Source organism: Marmota monax, unplaced genomic scaffold (genome assembly GCF_021218885.2).
Source record: "Marmota monax isolate L192 unplaced genomic scaffold, Marmota_monax_Labrador192_F-V1.1 WCK01_AAM20220418_F8-fsc00038, whole genome shotgun sequence".
NCBI classification, from domain to species: Eukaryota; Metazoa; Chordata; class Mammalia; order Rodentia; family Sciuridae; genus Marmota; species Marmota monax.
This window is the reverse complement of record NW_026692498.1, coordinates 11,445,523-11,464,603: the sequence shown is the minus strand read 5'-3', so window position 1 is coordinate 11,464,603 and position 19,081 is coordinate 11,445,523. Positions and strand designations below refer to the sequence as shown.

The following is a 19,081-nucleotide window of genomic DNA, read 5'->3' as shown; positions in this document are numbered from 1 at the left end:
CCCTCTCGGCAGGCAGCTCCCATGTGGGCTGGGGTCCCTTCTCTGCAGAAGGAGGTGGGAGACGATCTCTCAAATCTTTGGCCATCGACATTTTTTCTGGGGTTGGCTGAGGCTCATGACCACACCCTCCTGCTTTCCAGCCACCATGACACCCAAGAACCAGGCCACCCTTGGGATTTGATCCCATGAGAGCTGGGCTCTGTGGAATGGGACAACAATGGGTCACTTTTCCAGCTTGGGTTGACTCGGCATGTGCTAAATGCCAGTGTCCCCTCTGTCACCAGGAATGAGGCATGGCCCTTTTGTTCCTTTTTTCCTTTCTGAGAAGACCTTTGGGGAAGTGTGTTCCTCTAGGACTCTCCGGGTTCGTGTGGGTTTGGTGGGATCATGGCACAGGCGGCTAGGGCTCCCCCACCAGCCCGTGCAACACGAGCCCGGCTTCCTGGAGACCAAAACCACAAGCAGAGCGTAGAGGCGTGAGATCTCACAGGCTGAGTTTGGTCGCTTGTGTGTAGGAGAGAGCAGCAGAGAGAAAGACACCAACAGGAACAGAAAGGGCAGCGCAGGAGAGACGGGCACACAGCGTCCTCCTCCAGGCCCAGGATGGTGCTTCCCGTGGACAGGCACGCGTAGCAGTCAGAGATGGCTCAAGACATGTGGCTCTTCTTGGGAATCGCTGGATGGCTGACGGCAGCCCTCTCAGGTAGCCACCCTTCTGTCACCTCTTGCCACTCCGGCTGGGTCCTACCCTCTTGGCCCCTTTCTGGTAGTCTCCTCGTGGCCACCTTTCTGGAGCCTGATAGCAAAGACATGACCAGGAGGCCCTGGCTGGGGTGACAGCCCTGGGGCTTGGAGAGGGCCCAGGAACCCCTTCAAGGGGCTGAAATGTGGCTGGGCAGTGCTGCTGTCCAAAGAGTCCTCCTGGGAGTGAGGTGTTGAGGCACCGCGGGGGCCCCCGGGTCTGAGGAGGGAGACACACCTCCCACCGGTAGGCTGGGAACTCCCCCTCCCCCATTTCTTACCAGCTCACGGAAGGAGCCTCACCTTCCAGAGAGAAAGGAATGTGATAGACCTACTTTCAACACCGATGCTAAAGCTCGGGGCTCACCAGATCCTAAAACCCAAACTCAGAACTCCCAACAATCAGTCGCTGGTGGCTTTGGAACAACCTCTTGGGGTAGTTGAGGGCACAGACAAGCAGGAATGCTCTGGAGAACCACGCCTCGCCATTCTGACGGCCTCCGAGTGCCAAGGTACCCTCCCCACTTGGGCCCTGGACCAGGTGGCCACAGAGCTGCGCTTACTAAATTCTTGGGCCCAAGGACCTGTGTGGGAGACAGTCCAAGCCAGCCAGAGCTGGGCAGGGGCCAGAGACGCAGGAGCTCCTGTCCTGTTGGGTACTCCCATTTGGAACACAGCACTCAGCCTCGGGGGAGAAGTCCACCCTGCAAAAGGGGAATCGGGTGCTTTCAATTTGGTGTGAGGGAGACTCAGGAAGGCCATGTCAGACACGGGCGTTGAGCTGGCTCGGGGGCTGGGAGCATGTGGGGAGCGCTGAGGGGTGGTCTCTTCTCTCAGTCTCCATCTGCAGGTGTGTGCTCCAAGCCCCCTGACGGCACACTGGTTTAAGGAAAGCCACTTTGCTCTGGGAGCCGCAAATCTGTGCGTTTTCGGCCTGCAAGGGTCAGGCCTTGGCTTTGCCTCCCTGGCTTGACCAGCATTTCCCCAGGCGGCTCCTGGCACTCAGCTTTCTTCAGCCCTGAGCTGAGAGCAGACGATGTGAGAGGCCCTCCGTCCACCTCTCCATCAGAGCCACCTCCTCTGCCCTCGCCAGGAGGCCTAGCAGTAGACTCAGGATTAGGTCAGGGTCAGAAAGGTCTATGGCTGACTCCACCCAGGGCTTCAGATCAGCTCTTCCTAGCAGAATGAGAACCAGGGGCCCTCGTGCTAGAGCCCACGGGCCAGCTGATCCAGTGGTCCAAGAGAACAGGCCTTGAATACTGCCTGAAGGGGAGCTGGGACCTCAGGGGCCGGGGCAGAGCTTAGGGGGTCAGAGCTGGTCCTTGGAGCCCAGCTCCCTACCCGTCAGTCTCTCTCGCCCTAAGAGCTGCCCGGCCCACCACATTCCCAGCAATCGTGCTCTCCTTGGTGTTTTTGAAACTCTGTTGATGTTCAGTTGACTCACTTTTTGTTACAAATACAAGTTTAGTTTTGAAAGGAAAGTTTACATCACGGTTGTAAATGGAAAACCAATATCATTTGCCATAAATAAAAGGTAAGGAGAAGCATTAAAATGAATGGCGGCAAAAAAAAAACATTTTGGAACCGCGGGGTTGTGGCACACGCCTGTAATCCCAGCGACTTGGGAGATTGAGGCAGGAGGATCGCAAGTTTGAGGCCAGCCTCAGCAATTTAGCAAGACCCTCTCTCAAAAGAAAATAGAAAAGTGGTTGGGGACATAGCTCAGTCGTAAAGCACCCCTGCCTTCAACCCCCTGGAACAGGGGGAAAAATCTGTTAATATTCTAGCTGAAAGTTGAAAGCATGCCAAGGACCTTGAGTCTGAAGCTCAAGGGCACCTCCTTGTTAAAGGGGTGATGTGAAGGAGGTGATGAAGACCTTGGCTCCAATCGCTTTTTTCTACTAGGTTTTTTCGGAGGGACCGAGGCTCTGAGCAGGGTGCAGTTCCCTCACTGTGATGTAATGGCATTCAGAGCCTTTCCCTGAGACTGTCCAGGGCCACACATGGTCTGATTTTTCCTGCTGAGAAACACAGCCTGGTGGGAAGGGCTTTCTGGGCAGAAGAAAACTGCACCCCAAAGCAGGCTTGCATCCCAGCTCCAGGGCCGACGGGAGGGAGGCTGAGCCGCCAGCCCGTGGCTTGTCTGAGCTTCCTGCTGTCTGTCCTGGTCCTCTGTGTCCTAGAGCTGCATGTGGGGGGTCTGTTTGGGGCCAACCATGTTTGGGGAAAGAAATTAGAGCCTCTAAAGAGAAAAGGGAAATGATGAAGAATAGGGAGGAAAAGAAACCGAGAACGAGGCCTGGGGGACGCCCAGGAGCTACGAGGTCCAAAGCCTGAGTGGGCTGCCCGGCCCTGCGGGGCCTTCAGGCTGGTAGAGTCTGGCCCTCTGACCACTGGCAGACCTCCTGCCCTGCTCCAGCTCTCCAGCCCGGGTCTCCCACGGCTCTCGCTCTGCCCAGGTGGCCTGGGTTCTGGAGTGGCCTCTGGCAGGGACTTTATGTTGTTTGGGTGACGGGGACTTTAGGGATCTAGGCCTTCTGATTTTGCTGCTGTTGCTCCCTGCAGCCCTCAGTCCGGAACCCTCCGATTCTGTGCCTCCGTTTCCTGATGTGTCAACTGGGGATGAAGGGGGCAGAGAGAAGGAACTTTCACTGGGGAGGATGGGTGGGGTCAGGAGACTGAAGCTTTGGCCCAGTCCTGCCGCTGATTCACCATGCAGCCAGCTGCTGGTCTCCTCTGGGCCTGTTTCCCTGTCCGTGGAATGGGAGTGTTTGGGGCAGAACTCTTAAGGGCCCGTGCAGACCCAACTCTCTGAGGTGGTCACACAGAACCAGGCCCATGACTCTAATCCCATCAGTGCCGTAGATGGTAAGGTCCTTAAGGGCTGCATTTGTGTGCTGAAAAGGCAGTTTGTGGTTACTTTAAAATAACAATATTTTGGGCTGGGCCTATGGTTCAGTGGTGGAGCACTTGCCTAGCATGCACAAGGCCCTGGGTTCTATGACCGGCCTCGCGCAAAAGGAAAAGCAAGAAAAAAATATTTGCCTCTTATTAAAAAATTTAAGATAGGGCTGGGGATGTAGCTTATAGGTAGAGCACTTACTTATCATGTGTGAAGCCCTGAGTTTGATCCTTGTACCACAAAAACAAAAAAACAGATGGATAAAAAACAAAAATTTAAGAATCTGTTTTTTCCCCCTTAACTTGCAAATTCAGTACACAAACATCATTTTATCAATAAGCCCATTGATTTTTAACAATGACTTTCATAAAGTCTTTAATATTTGAACCAACAAAGCTGAACAGAGTAAGCGTCCTTAAATAATACATATCCTTGATATCTGCAGCTAATGAATTCCCTTAGATCTGTGCTGTCCGACATGGTAGCCACTAGAAACACACTTAAAATGTGGTAGTTCAAATTGAGACATGTAAAGTGTAGAATATATAGCAGATTCTGAAGGTGAGTTCTAAGAAAGGATTTAATCTGTAATCATAGTTACTTGGGGGGCCGAGGCAGGAGGAGTTCAAGTTTGAGGTCAGCCTTGGTAGCGTAATAAGACTCTGTATCAAAGTAAATTTTTTTCAAAAGGGCTGAGGATATAGCTCAGCGGTAAAGTACTTGCATAGCATGCTTGAGGGCCTGGGTTCAATCCTCAGTACAAAAAAAAAAAAAGAGTAATTTATCTCATTAATAAATTGTGAACTACATGTCAAAATGACAATATTTTAGATATGGAGGGTTACTATAATCAAGTTTGCCTCCCTTTTTGCTTTAAACGTGGTTACTAGCAAGCTTTAAAATACACAGGTCGCTTGCATTATATTTATACTAAATAACACTGCCTTTGATATTCTAAATTGCATTTATGAATTTAATGAATCCCATTTTCTTCCTTTTAATTCTTAATTTTGTGGTTCTGGGGATGGAACCCAAAACTGCTGTCTGAGTGGAGTGGTAGACAAGCTCTCTACCACCTGGGGACACCCGGCTCCATGGATCCCATTTTCTTACAGAATAGAAAACAAGGGCGGGGGTGTAGCTCAGTGGTGGGGAGCTGGCTGAGCACGCGGGAGACCCTGGCTCCCATCCTCAGCACCGCAAAAGCAAAACGAAAAGACCTTCCCAAGAATTTCAGAGGAGGCTTTTAGTTCTTAAAAAACTGAGATGGGTCCCGACTACTCAGATCTGGTAAATATTCTAATGGCACTCACAGGCGTTGCGGAGTTCCCCTAAATGTTAAACTTGAAATTTGAATTGAAGTCGGTGACTCCATCACATCTGTGAAAAACTCTACAGGTTCTAAATCCCAGGACTTCAGGCCCCAACACACACAGAACTTGACACAGTCAGTAAAAAAGTACAGCTTCTAGGGATTTTTGTTTACTTTCTTGTCTCCACTTTCTAAAGTCTAATCTTCCTGGGATTAAAAGCCCCCTACTAAGGAGAAATCAATTGTGAAATCAGGTGACTTGGGTTATCCCAAGCAGGTTGGAATTTTCCATCTCAGTGGACTTGAGTTCAGGTCAGTTTTTTTGTTGTTTTGCCAAAATTAAGATACAGTCCCCCCATGCTTCTGCTGACGGACATGTTGCATCCTTCAGGACAGCTCGTGCCCTCCTAGCGGGCTGGTCCCTCGACCCCCAATCTCTGCATCCAAATGACACAAACCTAATCCTATTCATTTGTCTCCTCATGCTAAGGGGCTCCCCATTTGATTTGGATTAAATCAAATGCTCACATTCATTTTCTGTTCGCCTTTTTTTTGCGCATTCTTCCTGTTTGCAAGACTCTGTCTTTGGGCTGGTGATGTGGCTCAGCGGCAGAGCACTTGACTAGCATGTGCAAGGCCCTGGTTTCAATCCCCAGCACCAAAAATAAACAAACAAATAAAAGACTAGGTGTCGCAGGTGTATCCATAATGTGGGACCAGCTTAGTGTGGCCGTCTAGGTGCAGGTTGGTGACTGGTGAGGACAGTTAGCATGGCCATTACTGCAAGGGCCATCCAGGGTGGTGGGACTAGTACACTGACCCAGATGATCACAGAGGGATCTGGAATGAGCCAGATACACTGCCTCCGTGTTCAGCCATTTCCCAATAGGAATTGTACTGGGCTCTAGCTGTTGGAGTCTGAGGCTAAGGAACCAGCCTTCTCCCTGGGACAGGTAGAAACAGGCAGGTGGCCCCTACTGAGTCTTCAGGATGGGGGCTGGAGGGCCTCTGAGAGCTGCCTAATAGGAAGAGCACCCAGGTACGAGGCCACCTTCCCCCGGCCTGGACCACAGACATGAAACCACTGACTTTGACGCCCACGCCGGGTGCTAGGCCTGCACCCTGTGGGGCTGGTGTCCCCAGCTCCTGTCTGCTTTGCCAGCCACAGTGTCCTCTGACTCTCCCTTCATCCTCTGCAGTGGTCTACCTGGCCTGGGGTGTGCAGGGTCAGAGCATGGGGAGTGGCCCAGAGCGCTCTTCCTGGGGCCTCTCATTCTAAACCTTCTTTACCTCACAATCCACTTAACGCTCCTTTTAATTGATGCTTTGTTTTATTTTTGTTTAACGAACTAACCAACTAATGAACTGCTGTATTTATTTTTGTGGTGCTGGGGATTGAACCCAGGAGTGCTTTTCCACTGAGCTCTGTCCCCAGCCTATTTTATTTAGTTGCTTTTTAAATTTTGAGGCAGGGTCTCACTAAGTTGCCCAGGCTGCTCTCAAACTTGTGATCCTCCTGCCTCAGCCTCCTGGATCACAGGGATTATAGGAATGGGCCTCCATGCCTGGCTTAAATGTGTAAATACATTTAATTTTAGAAGAAACTGTATATGGCTCACTCGAAAGGAAAGCAAATGTAAAGCAGCATAATGAGGGTAATGGTGAAGACAAACTTAATGGACCCAAAACCATGTCATTCAATCCTAGCCGGATGCTTTGCTATTTTTTTTTTTTTTTTTGCTGGAATGGAGTGGTGTGGGTATGGAAAGGCATCATAATGGCTGAAATAAAGATAAAGGGACATTTACTTCCTCACGTAACTTAATGGCACATGTGTCTGGTTGGTGACACCTGACCATTGTTCGTACCTTGGAGTATTCGCTTCTTGCTTTGAAAACACTGATCCAGAGGGGCTGGGCACCATGCCCCCATACAGGATTCAGGGGGAGGCCGCCTGCCCAGCGGCCTGAGGACATTCTGGATGGAAGGGACGCAGACCAAGCAGGCCCCAGACACCTAGCAAGCTCCTGCATTTCCCTGGTGAGCCGTGAAGCTGGGGGTGGTATGCAAACCATGCTCCCCACTTCCGCTCTGGGAAACGGAGCCCCTGCAACCGAGGAAGAGAAGGAGCCCTGGGGGGGGGGGAGATAGGAATGGAGTTTTGAAACTATCTCTAACCTTCACTTGCAGGGTCATCTGAGACACGTGTTTTCTTTTCTCTGACCCCAGTGCCTCCCTGGAAAAAAAGTGGGCAAATTGAACACTAAGGATGTTGCCTAAAAATCCTTTCCCTCTAAGTATGGTCCAGGGCACCTCAGAGGCGTGGAGCAGGGCGGCTGACTGTGAGCAGCAGAATTTAGCCCTAGTTTGGGCCCAGTATCACAACCCTAGCTGGGACCCTGGGGTCAGGCGGGCTTAGGTTTCCCGTTCTAGTCTGCATGACCCTGAGGTTGATTCTGTGCTGCACGTGAGAGATAAAACTCCCAGCTCACCAGGGTGTAAAAGTCAATTTAGATAATGCTTCTGAAAAATACCCAAGCAAAATGCAGTGCTCAAAAAAAAAAAATGTTAGCTTATAAATGTCGCAAGACCAGGTCAAAGAATCCCTGTGCAGAGGAACACAGGGTCTGGTAGTTAACACTATTTGCACGATGAGCTCGTTGACCCACGTGGCAAACCCATTTTATAGATGAGGAAACTGAGGTTTAGCGAGGCTTAAGAAATGTGTCCAAAATATGTAGCTGGTAAGTGCCAGAACTTGGGCTTAGTCTCCCGCAGGCAGTGCAGGGCTCCTCAGTCACAAGGGAGTGGCCTGGCTTGGGTCCAGGAGGTCCTCAGTGCTCCTCCAAATACCATCCCCACCCCCCCTGGCTGGTGACCTCCCCTCTGAGTTCAGCAGCAGCTGTGAGGGGCCTGACTCCCAGCTGAGGTCCTGGGACACCCTCCCTGAAAGGCCTCTTGGCCACAGATGAGAGGGAGCCCGGCTCCCCTGCCCACCGTGGCCCCGCTTTCCTGCCAGTTGCCAAGTGGATCAGGGCCAAGAAGGAAGGCAAAGTCAAAGAGGCGCCGTGAGCCAAGGGAAAGCTTACCTGAGGGGAGGCTTCGTCTCTGTGCATTTATTCAGCACCTGCTGTGTGCCAGGCCCCGGGCTGGCGCTGAGATATGAAAGGTTTCCATGGAATACCTTCTAGTGTGACCAGGGTCAGCACAGGCATGGCAGCTTACCTCCCTCACTGCAGGGACTCACCACTCTCCAAGTCTCTCCTTGGAAGGCTCACCCCACACCGGGACTCCTCCAAGCCAGAGTCTGTGGAGGGAAGAACGGCACCACCTTGGGTTGACTCGTCGACCCTGTACCCCGCCGAGCTGGAACTATCGCCCCCATTTAGAGGGTGGGGAAGCTGAGGCTCGGAGAGTTATGTAGCTCATCCCCGGTGGTACCTGATGCTGAATGTGAAAGTCCGTGTCTGTACATCTCCTGAATCCTCACTCTAAATCCTTCAGATTCAGGGTGTCTCAGGGAGCTGAGAGTCAGGGCAGGGAGGACGGGACAAGGCTGTTTTTCAGAAAGGGGGACATTGCTGTCTCATAGAGTATGGCATTGAGGAACAGAAGGTGTTAGTACACAGAGAAGGGCAGAGAAGGGTGCCGAGAACATTCTGGGCACAAAGGCATTTTAAAAGGAGTGCGAGCGAGAACTGGTGTGGGAGCTGATCACGCGCCAGTATCGACTTCCTGGTCTTGGCCACCTGCTCTAGCCATGTAACCAGGAAGCTGGGCAATGGATACACGGCATGTCTCTGTGCTATTTTTGCAATTTCTTGTATAATTCTTCTATAATTTCAAAATTAAAAGTTAAGGGAAGGAAAAGGATTTCAGGCAGAAAGACCCATGTAAGCAGAAACCTGAAGGTGGGATAGCCCATGAGGGGCTGGCTGTGGGGACTGACCATCGGCCAGCCCCATTGATCTCAGGGGTCCTGTTGGGTGCGGGAGGCCACAATTTCCAGGGAGTTGCAGTCGAGGCTCCTCCCAGCTGGTGTGTCGTGAGGATGTCATGGGCTGACAGCCGTGAGAACACCACACACCGTGACCGACTGAGCGATGTACACACCCAAGATGCACACCTACCCGGGCAGTGGCAGGGACAGTGGCCTCAGGGCACAACATAAAATGGCCTTCTTATGGATTTATGATCAACTATCCCCATTTTACTGATTGAGTGATTGAGGCCTGGGGAGGTGAAGGGACTCTTCCTGGACTGTAGCAGTTACCAGGTCTCTAACTCGACCTCCATCTCCAAAGCCAACGCTCTTTCTCAGCCCTAGAAATCGGGCAGGGGACCCCACCCACCTCAAGATTTCTGCAGGAAAGTCCTCGCCCTGGTCTCTGGATACTTTCCACACCCCACCCAGCCTTGGGTGGGCTGTCAAGGACCCGTGTAGAGCCAGCTCTGTCGCGGCCAGCCTGGGTAGCTGCACCGAGCCTCGGCTTCCCCAGCTGGGCAGCAGTGTCAAGGGCAGTCCTCAGAGCCCAGGGGTGGGTGCAGCTCCATGAGAGGTGGGCGGTGGGGCACTTGGAGAAAGACGGGGCTTCCTGGGAAGGCTGGCCTGCTAGGAGACCCCCTGGGCCACAACAGCCAGGGCAAGCGCTCACAAGATGGGGCCGCAGAGGGAGAACCGAGAAGGGCCCAGGCTTCCACCCACAAATTCATGGGCTCCTGCGGCCCCACTGCCTTCTGCCTGAAAACCGCGCCTGAGAGAGGCCATGAGGCCCCGGCAGGGTGTTGGGTGGAGGAGGCTGAGTGGCTGGGCCTCTGTCCCTTGGGTGATCCTGGATAGGTCCCCAAATCAGGAAAGTGATTCCTGCTTTCCTCTGCAAGGGAGGGTGCCCTGGGTCTCCCCTGTGTTTGGGCACACAGTAGAAGATCCAGCCTCTACACTTCCGGCCACTCCTAACCTCTGGGGGGGACTCCAGGTGGCACCAGCAGATGCCCAGATCCCCTCTGGAGTCCCCCCTGGGCCACATCACCACAGGGGTTAGGAGTGGGGCACAGGCTGTGAAGAGAAGCCTCAGATCTGGGGGTGGCTCAGGGGATCCCACCCGAGCACCCCACTTCCACTGCGGAGGTCACCTCCTGCTGTGCCTCAGGCTGGACATGGAGGTACGGTCACTGTCTTCAGAAGCAAAGCTGAGCTCTGTCCATTTTATGTAAGAGCAGACTGCTGCCCAGAGACCTTAAGCGGTACGATCGGCGGCTACCGCCCTGGGACCCGAGTCGCCTACTGGCCACTGGCCCACCCCCACCAGCTGCCTCTTTCTGAATGGAGTTGGGGATAGATTCTATGTGCCTGTCAGTATGTTTTTTGCTGCATGTTCGTCAGTACCAGAAGGGGATCCTGGGGGCAGGCAGAGGCCGGGGAAGGGTGGCACATCGACTGCCAGCTGCCCACCCCCCCTGTGCCAGGCACCTCGCATCCCTTCTCCCATCCAGGGATCATGCTCTCCCAAGGAATTAAACCACTGGAGAAACGCGTGGCCCTGCCCAGATGGGCTTCTAGGAACACAGCAGCGTCCAAGCTGGAAGGAACCCAGAGAGCCAGCAGTCGGGTCCTCTCATTTGTCAGAACCCAGCTGCACGTGGGAAGGGAGGCTCCTGAGGTCCAGAGCTCCGGTGAGAAGCCAATTCTGCAGGTCCCACCAGGGCCTCTTCCCACGCGGTATCCCACGCAGTACCCCACGCATGCTCAGCTCCCCACTTCCCTGCAAGGTGGCAGGGCAGACTGGGTTCAGCGTGAGCACGGGTGACCCTGGGCTCTGATGTCCCTGCTGGGGGAGGCGAGGGGTGGCCTGTACTGCAGCTCTGCCGAGCCCGCCCAGCTGCCTCAGTCCCTGGGCTCCGGCATCTTCTCCCAGGGCTTCTTAAACGGTTTATTTCAGCATGATCTCAGACTTACTGAGACGCTGCAAGACTAACACAGCAAGTTCCAGATGCAGGCTCTGACTGCTTAGCGAACGCCATTTGCTTTATCATGTCTATATTTTTTTTCTCTTACCTATTACTTTTTTCCTGGACCATTTGAGAGTAGGTTGGGGAAACAAATATTCCAATACATTTTGATTTTGTCCTTTTGCTGCTTTTTTTGTTTTTCAAGACCGAGTTGCTATTTAATCCATTCTGGTCTCAATTGAGAACTCCCGTCTCAGCCTCCCAGGTAGCTGAGATCACTTGCACGCACCCTACCACACCCAGCAGATAATAACTTTTACGACAAAAGAAAATTCTGTTCAATGTGCTGCATTTAATTCTCACTTCTCATTCTTCTCTTTTGATCTTGAGCACTTCCTCAGATTTTCTTTCTCTTGGATGACGTTGATCTTAAAGCATACGGGCCAGGTATTCTGAGTATGTCTGATAATTCCTCCTAACTAGTTTTAGATCATGCCTCTTTGGGAAGGAATACCACAGATGTGATGCGTGTCCTTCTCTGGGCACCGTCAGCAAGTGTGTGGTATCACTTGTCCTTTTTTGCTTGGCCTAACTGATATCCCGGCTAAGGTGTCATCTGCTGAGGGTCTCCACTGTAAAGTTTCTCTTGGCCCCCTTTGTAATCAACACGTATCTTGTTGGTAAATTATTGGAGAATAGGTAAAGATCTTGGTGCCCTCCCCCCAGTTGTGACATTATGAATGATCCTAACCTGAGTCGGTTCTTCTAACTATGGTTACCTGGCAGTGATGTCATTCGGCTCCATCATCCCCTCTATATTTATCTTTATCGACTGGGTTTCCTTGGCTGGATCCTGGGTGGGAGCCAGCGGAAGGCTTGTAGGAATGAGGCAAGTAGGAGCGCTCCCGCAGGCCACCATCTTGCCCTGCCTCAGATTTTGGAGGTTGGCTCCATTCCTCTCCGCCACTATGGCCAGTTCTCATTTGCCACCTCTCTGCTATCATGTGTGGGTGCCATTTTCAGTCACAGAGGTCATGGAACAAAGCCCTAGTCTTCAAGGAGCTTGTAGTTGAAGGAGAGACGTGAACAAGCAAGTAAACACATTTTTAGAGTAGCATAATGTCAGAAAGGAAGGGTGTCGACCTGCTAGAGGGGATTTCAGAGGAATGGGAGAATGGGGGAGATGAGGTTGGCGGGGTTGGCAGGGTTGGGGGCATAGGTACTGGGGTTTAGGATTATTTCAAGGGAAAGGAGAAATCATCAGAGAGTTTTGAGCGTAGGAGTTTGTGATGTGATCTTCCCTTCGTGTGTACAAAATTACTCAACGAGTATTTTTTACATCAACACCTTTTTCAAATCTAAGTTTATTTAAATCTAGAAATCTTCCTTCGCTACCATATGTCTGGAACCAATACTACTTCAGGGAACAGGATAGACCCAAATACACACATAAAACGTGGAGAAAGAAGGCGTCGGTGCTTAGCCTGCCTGTCCAAGCCCCAGTGAGCTCTTCCTTTGTTACAAAGTGTGGGGTGTCAGGGGCTGAGCAGCCCCCCGCTGAGATTTTTTTTTTGCAGGAGTAAGGAATTGGAAAAGGCATAATTTGCTTATTGTGTGATTCAACACTATTTCATCTTGCATCTTCAATTGCCTTCTGAACCCAGGCTGGCATGGGAAATGGTTCACTAATTGGTAGAAGCAGCAGGTGGCAAGGCCTCGAGGGCTGCCTGGCGCAGGAGAAAAGCAACGTACAATCTGAGGTGGAGGGCCGGGAGGGTACCCCAACTCCTGCAGCCAGACCCCAAGGGGTCCAACCCAGTCTCTGACCATGGAGAAACTGAGGCCCTGAACAGGGGACTTACCCGGGGTCCTACTCAAGGCTGGCCTCAATTCTCCCGGCTCTCTGCACTCCCACCCAATTCTGGCTGAAAGTTTAGACATGATGTAAACATTAGTCATCCTTATTGTAAAAACCTTGCAGCGACCACATTAAAAGGCTTGAAGAGAGAGAGGCAATCTCACCCAGCACCTTCGCACAGCACAGTCATTCGTTCTTGGAGGAGGGAATTTTTGAAGTCCCGGGAGTGTCCCGGTCATCTCCGGTGCTCATGGCTTTGGGCTGGTTTTCGTCCACATGGGTGAGGTGGCCGTGGAAGCTTGGATTCTGGGATTTGTGTTGATTTCAGCCTCCACTGAGAACTTGGGCAAGTTTCAGGACCTCTGAGCTAAGATGGGTACAACCCAGAGGTCAGATCCCCAGCTTCTGTGCTGTAGATGGAGCTCCTTGTAGACCCCGATGGATAATTTTTGGTCCCCTGCAACTATGGGGCTCAATTCTCAGCCACCTCATCATAACCCCGAAACTCAGCCCTGCAAAGCTTTTGTGTGCTGACAGACTCCATGGGTATTGGAAGTAAAGGATGGCATCTCCCTCCATCTTGCCAGCTTCTCCCCTCCCTTCTAGAACTCTCTAGAAGCTCCTCTGAGCTCCCTCCCCTGGAGGCCTTTTTCTTTTTTTATGGTGCTGGGAATCGAACCCAGGGCCTTGTGCATGTGAGGCAAGCACTCTACCAACTGAGCCATGTCCCCAGCCCTGGAAGCCATTTTTTTTTCTGTGGCAGGCCTGGGTGTAAAAGTAGGTGACTTCACTGCCATAGTCAAGTATCACAGACTGAGTGGCACAAAAAACAGAAATTTATGTTCACACAGTTCTGGAGGCTAGAAGTCCAAGATCCAGGTGTCAGCTGTGAGGGAGAACCTGCTCCAAGCCCGCCGTAGCTTCTAGAGGTTTCCTGGCAGCCCCTGGCCCGCCTTTGGTTTGCAGAAACACCATTGCAATCTCTGCCTTCATTTTAGTACGGCTTTCTGCTACGAGTGTATTTGTGTCCTAATTTTAGGACACCTATTGGATTAGGGTCCACCCTTTTAACTTGATCACCTCTTTAAAGACCTTCAAGTAAGGTCCCATTTGAAGTATAAGATTCCAGCATATCTTTTGGGGGTGGGGGGACACAATTCAGTCTACGGTAGCGGGTGTGTATGTGGGTCATTCGTTACTGTATGTTCAGGCAGAAGTGAAAAATCCCAACCCTACACTACTCAGGAGTGGCATCTCTGGATCATGATGATGGACATGTTTTCCAGAGTGACTGTACCAAGTCTGTGCCCCAGCAGTGGATCCATGGCCTGCCCTTTTACCCAGTCTCCTTGCCCATCTAGGGTGCAGAGTGTCCCCTGTAGCCGGGCCTCCCTTGGACCACTAAGGCCAGAGACTTTCCTGTGTTTGTGGTCCTGTGGCTCCTCGTCTGCCACGTGCCTGTTCCTTCCTGGTGCCAGGTTTCCCTCTCTCACCTTTTCCTTTTCCTTTCCAGAGGAAGCTCTCCATTAGTGCAGGTGAGGAGAGGCAGAGGAGGGGGAAGTGAGGGTGACCTTTCTGGCCTCATTTGTGTGTGTGTGTGTGTGTGTGTGTGTGTGTGTGTGTGTGTGTGTGGTACTAGGGATTGCTCTACCACGGAACTGCACCCACAGTCCTTTTTATTTTTATTTTATTTTTTGAGATAGGGTCTCCATACATTATCCAGGCTGGTCTCCAACTTGCAATCCTCCTACCTCAGCCTCCTGAGTATCGGGATTATAGGTGTGTACCACTGCACGGGGCTCTGGCCTCACGCTGTAACTGAGAGCTGCTCATCCCAGATACCCCTTCAGGGGAGAGGCAGGAAACCTTTTTGGGTCACAGTCTCTTTTGGGAACCCGCAGGCCAGGAGCAATGTAGAGTTTAGAGTGCTCTGGATTTCAAAAAGATGATAGCGTATGGTCATTATCCATTATGTAATGCCTCAGCAGGGGACAGGTCAGCCACTACAATCAAATACCTTCACACTTCTGTAGCAACATGTGCAGTTATTCACACCACAGGGAGTAAGTCAAGGCTATGAAAGTCCTCATAGGGGTCCAGGTCAGGTCCTGCCACCGAAAATTATGGAAACGCCTTCAAGTGGGGAGGCTCCGGGGCTTCCCTTGCAGTAAGGGGTGGTGCAAGAGGGTTCCCAGAATGCCACTGGCCAGGCCCCTGGGTGCCTGTTCCCTCTTCGACACCAGTACAGGCATTAAGAGGAAGCAGGGGATTTGAACACACACCTGGGTTTCCAAAGTCCACACACTTCTAACTCCATGAAACTGGCTTCTCTGCTCCCCAGGACTCCAAAGTTTGGAAGCAAAGTGGCCAATCACAGGGGCAGGCTGGAGTGAGTGGGGGGGGGGGAGGCTGAGCCAGACCTTCACCCCAAAACAGTGGGTGCTAGGTGCTGGAGCCTGAGGTGCCTGCCTCCAGCTTCTTCAAAGGTTCTCAAGCACTCATCCCACTAGGGCAGTGACCAAACATGTCTCCAAGTGTCGCTGGCCCCGGGCGGAAGGGCTACAGACTTTGCACCACAGAGAGAGGCATTGACCAAAGACACTCAGGGGCTGAGAGAGCCACAGCGCATTCCCGGCCTTAAAGTCAGGGCTTGCATGCCTTTTCCGGGGAGCACAGGAACCCCCTTGATGCCAGGCCAATGGTGGATCAAAGTGTGTGTGTGAGAGGCGTACAGAGAGAGAAGCCTGTTACCACCCTACCTTCCTCACTGTGGAAGGTGCATGTTAGACAGCTCAGGTTGGGCCAAGGCCTGGATGTCTACTTCTCTCCATTGATTTTTCATCCCTGAAGACTCCTACTCACCCTCTAAAACCCCTCCAAATCTGTCCCTTGTTCTTTGAAGTTAAAATTATTCTCTCCTGCCTCTTTTTTTTCCCCAGAACACTTTGTTCTCAGCCCTGGGATAGCACTTATATCTGATCATCATCAACTGTAAGCACATCTGTGCCCTCCGCAGGGGCATGGGCCAGGCACAGAGCTGATTGAGAGTGAGGAATCAATGGTGGATGAATGAATGGCTTCTGCCAGGCTAAGCATTCAGAGAAGTGAGCACTGGAAGGGCTGGGGGCTCCTCAAAGGCACCTAGAAGTGACTTGCAGAGGGGAGCGTGGGGTGATGGTGCATGGGACAGGGGAGAGTGTGGTTGGGATGTAGAAAGTTCTGAAGTCAAATCCTGGGTCCACTTCTTAGCAGCTGTGACCTTGGGGAGACCGTCCCATGCTGCTGAGCCTCAGTGTTCTGACCTGAAAAGCTGAGACTTGTCAGGCCCCTACGGAGGACTGAGGAGTGTGCTCGTATGTGATCCGGGGTAGGCGGCGGCTGTTCAGAGGCTACCTCCCTTCCCAGAACCCATGTTCATTCCCTGAACTTGAATCCCTGGGTCCACTTGGACCCTGAGCCACATGGATCCACATGGCCACTGGCCACTGCCAGTCCCCAGCAATTAAGGACATGTGGTGGTCACAGAGCATCAGGCTGAACATCCGCAGCTTCTCTGTGAACTTGGATTTAGTGAAAGAGAGGAGGTGGGTGGTGGGTGGGAAAGGGGACCCGTGGGCACAGGGGACAAGCAGGTAGCCGGGGCTGGTCCCAGTTTCCAGCCCAGGCTAAAGTGCCGCCTCTCTTAGAAGGGCCATGTTTCCTGCCAAGAAGGGATGCCGATGACTTCCGGGGGCTCTGGGCGCCCCACCTCGAGGTGCCTTCTCTTAGAGGTTTTAGGCCACCTTGAACGGTCTCAGCCTCTCCTCCTGGAGTGGGGACAATTTTCACACCCGGGTTTCATCCACCCAGAAACTGCTGCTCCGGCAACTCTGGGCGACTGAAGCAGGGCCCCTCCGAAAGCCAGTGGGTGGGGGCAGGCCCCCTGGGAAACCCTGCAGGCCGGCGGTTTCACCTCCATTCCTCCAGCCTGCAGGGCCCAGCGCGCCTCCCCAGAGGGCTCTGGGGGATTTCATTCTCGAATTCAGTCTCTTGAGTCTCTAGCCCAAAGCACCAGGCCCGTGCTCCTTCCAGCCTTTGCTCCTGCTCTGTCCTCTGCTCAGCATGCCCTTCTCCCTCCTCTCTCTTGTCCAGGCCACCTACTGTCATGGGAAGGGTGAATCTGGTCAATAAACTTGGGTCTGAATCCGGGCTCTGTGGACTCCAAGCTGTGTGACCTGGAGTGGGCAGCTGAGTTTCTCCGAGCTTCTTTGTGGGTAAATGGGTTTTGAAATAGCACTTCCTCATGGGTTGTAATACGTATCAAGCACAGAGGAAGTCCTTGGTAAATGTGGGCCTGCTCCCCTGCCCAGCGACAGCTCCTTGACCTTTAAGCCCTAGCCCAAAGGTCACCTTTCCTGTGATACATCCTGGACTCTGGTCAGCTCTGCCTGGTCAGAGCAGACCTCTCACTCCTCTGGGTTCCTCCAGTACAGTAGCCGTGACTCTGTCCACAGAAACAATTCTAGTTGGCTCTTGACACTCAGACCTCCTAGGTGGACGCTGTCCCTCGCCTCCACCTTCCTCAGAGAAGAACAAGCCTTGGAAATGCTGGGGAAGGTGTGGTGAGTTCTAGAGGTTTCCATCCGTAATAGGGGCAGCTAGGATTTGTTGAGCACTTACCGTGCACCCTGAGGTGATGAGAGGGTATGATTAGGGGAGCCCAGGAGACCCTCTGTCTGGGTTCAAATCCCCACTCTGCCTCTTATGAGCTCTAGAGTTCCTTCACCTCCTGAATCCTAGATTCTCCCATCTATAGTGGTGATAACAATCATGTTCACCTCTGAGCGCTGTTAAGAGCTTTGCCATGGTTTTCCCAGCAGGGCACAAAGATCGCTGGCACAGCACATCGGCATGGCTCAATTTACAAACGTTTTCCACATATGGGTGTTTTAAAAAATTATTTTTTTTATTTTGATCACTAAAAATCATATATTCTAAATTGTCACAGAATTAAGAAAATACAGAAAGACAAAAAGGAAAAAACTTTCCAATGATGCTTCCAATTTTGGGTGGATGGTTTTCTCCTGCAGAATCTTCTACAACTTACACTTATCATTGTCTCCAACATCCATCTAAGTAGGGGCGAGGGGAGATCTAGTTCATTCATTTAACGGGAGAATTCAGTCTATGATACAACACAGTATATTTATTTCCAACCGGTGGACTATTGTTACCGTACTTCTAATTTTCTTCTGTTACAAACAGTGGACATCCCTGAGACTATCCTATTTTCTGGGATACAGGTATCACATAAAGGTATAGTCTGGGGATTAAGGATCTTGAACTTTATTTACTATCAGCACTTTTTTTTAAAACTTAAAGAAATTTTTTAGTTGTTGATAGACCTTTATTTATTTATTTATTTATTTATTTATTTATTTATTTATTTATATGAGGTGCTGAGAATTGAACCCAGTGCCTCACATATGCCAGGCCAGGCAAGTGCTCTACCACTGAGCCCCAGCCCCAGCCCCTATTGTCAGCACTTTTTAATGCATCATATTCTAAAGACATGGTCATCCTGTATATGGAGCTTGTGATCTGCTCTTCCACCCTCCGTGCATGGGCGAGCACATGCACCTATCTTCTTGGGCACTTACGGAGGCCCAGGAGCTGGATTTGTCTTGTGAGTTTGCATCAGTCCTATGAGGCTTTCCTAACCATGAGGTGACGGAGGTAAGCTGGGCACATGAAGAGATTTCCCCAAGGTCACACCAGAGTAAGGAGGAAGCTGGGATTGGAACCCAGACATTTGATTCTGATCCCATGCACCTTCTGCTGCCCAAGACCTGGTAGGTAGTTTTCTCCAACCGGATCTAAGGGCTCCATGCAAGACCTCTCTGTGAGTAGGACTCTACAGGAGGGACCTGGACCTCCCCCTCCCCCACTCAGTGGTCTGAATTCTATGGCAGACCAAGAAGATGGGTTCCGTGAAAGTCCAGTGTTTCTGCCCCTGTGAGTTTTCTTGGAGCCAAATCCTCACAGTTATCCCTTGGGATTTTGACTGAGGGACTCATGACCCTCCATATGGAGGTGTCTCATCTTAACACCTGGTAGCTGCAAAAAAAAAAAAATAAATAAAAATAAAGCACAGCCCAGACAAGCCATGAGGCCGAGACCAGAACCTCTTCTTTTAGAGAAACTCCCGTTGCCATGGCAACTGCAGCCCACCTCTCCTCTCCAGGAACACCTGTCGCCATCTTTGCAGAGCCAGGGAAGCCAGCAGGCAGGTTGTGAGTGAGAGAGGTTCTAACAAGGCTCAGAAGAAAAATGGGGAGGG

The 19,081-nt window shown here is 51.7% G+C and overlaps 1 protein-coding gene across 8 annotated transcripts in view; it reads left to right on the top strand.

The window, feature by feature from the left end:
* Nucleotides 1-494: 494 nt before the first annotated feature.
* Nucleotides 495-19,081, top strand: part of Cd6 (CD6 molecule) — a 36,988-nt gene continuing 18,401 nt past the window's right edge. For 5 of the 8 annotated variants that reach the window (XM_046445633.2, XM_046445636.2, XM_046445632.2 and 2 more), the window contains exon 1: nucleotides 496-703. In XM_046445633.2, coding sequence (XP_046301589.1) covers nucleotides 643-703 — 61 coding nt within the window. In that variant the 5' untranslated portion in view covers nucleotides 496-642. Of the gene's footprint in view, nucleotides 704-19,081 lie in introns of all 8 variants that reach the window. The other 3 variants (XM_046445637.2, XM_046445635.2, XM_046445634.2) reach the window with 1 other exon arrangement.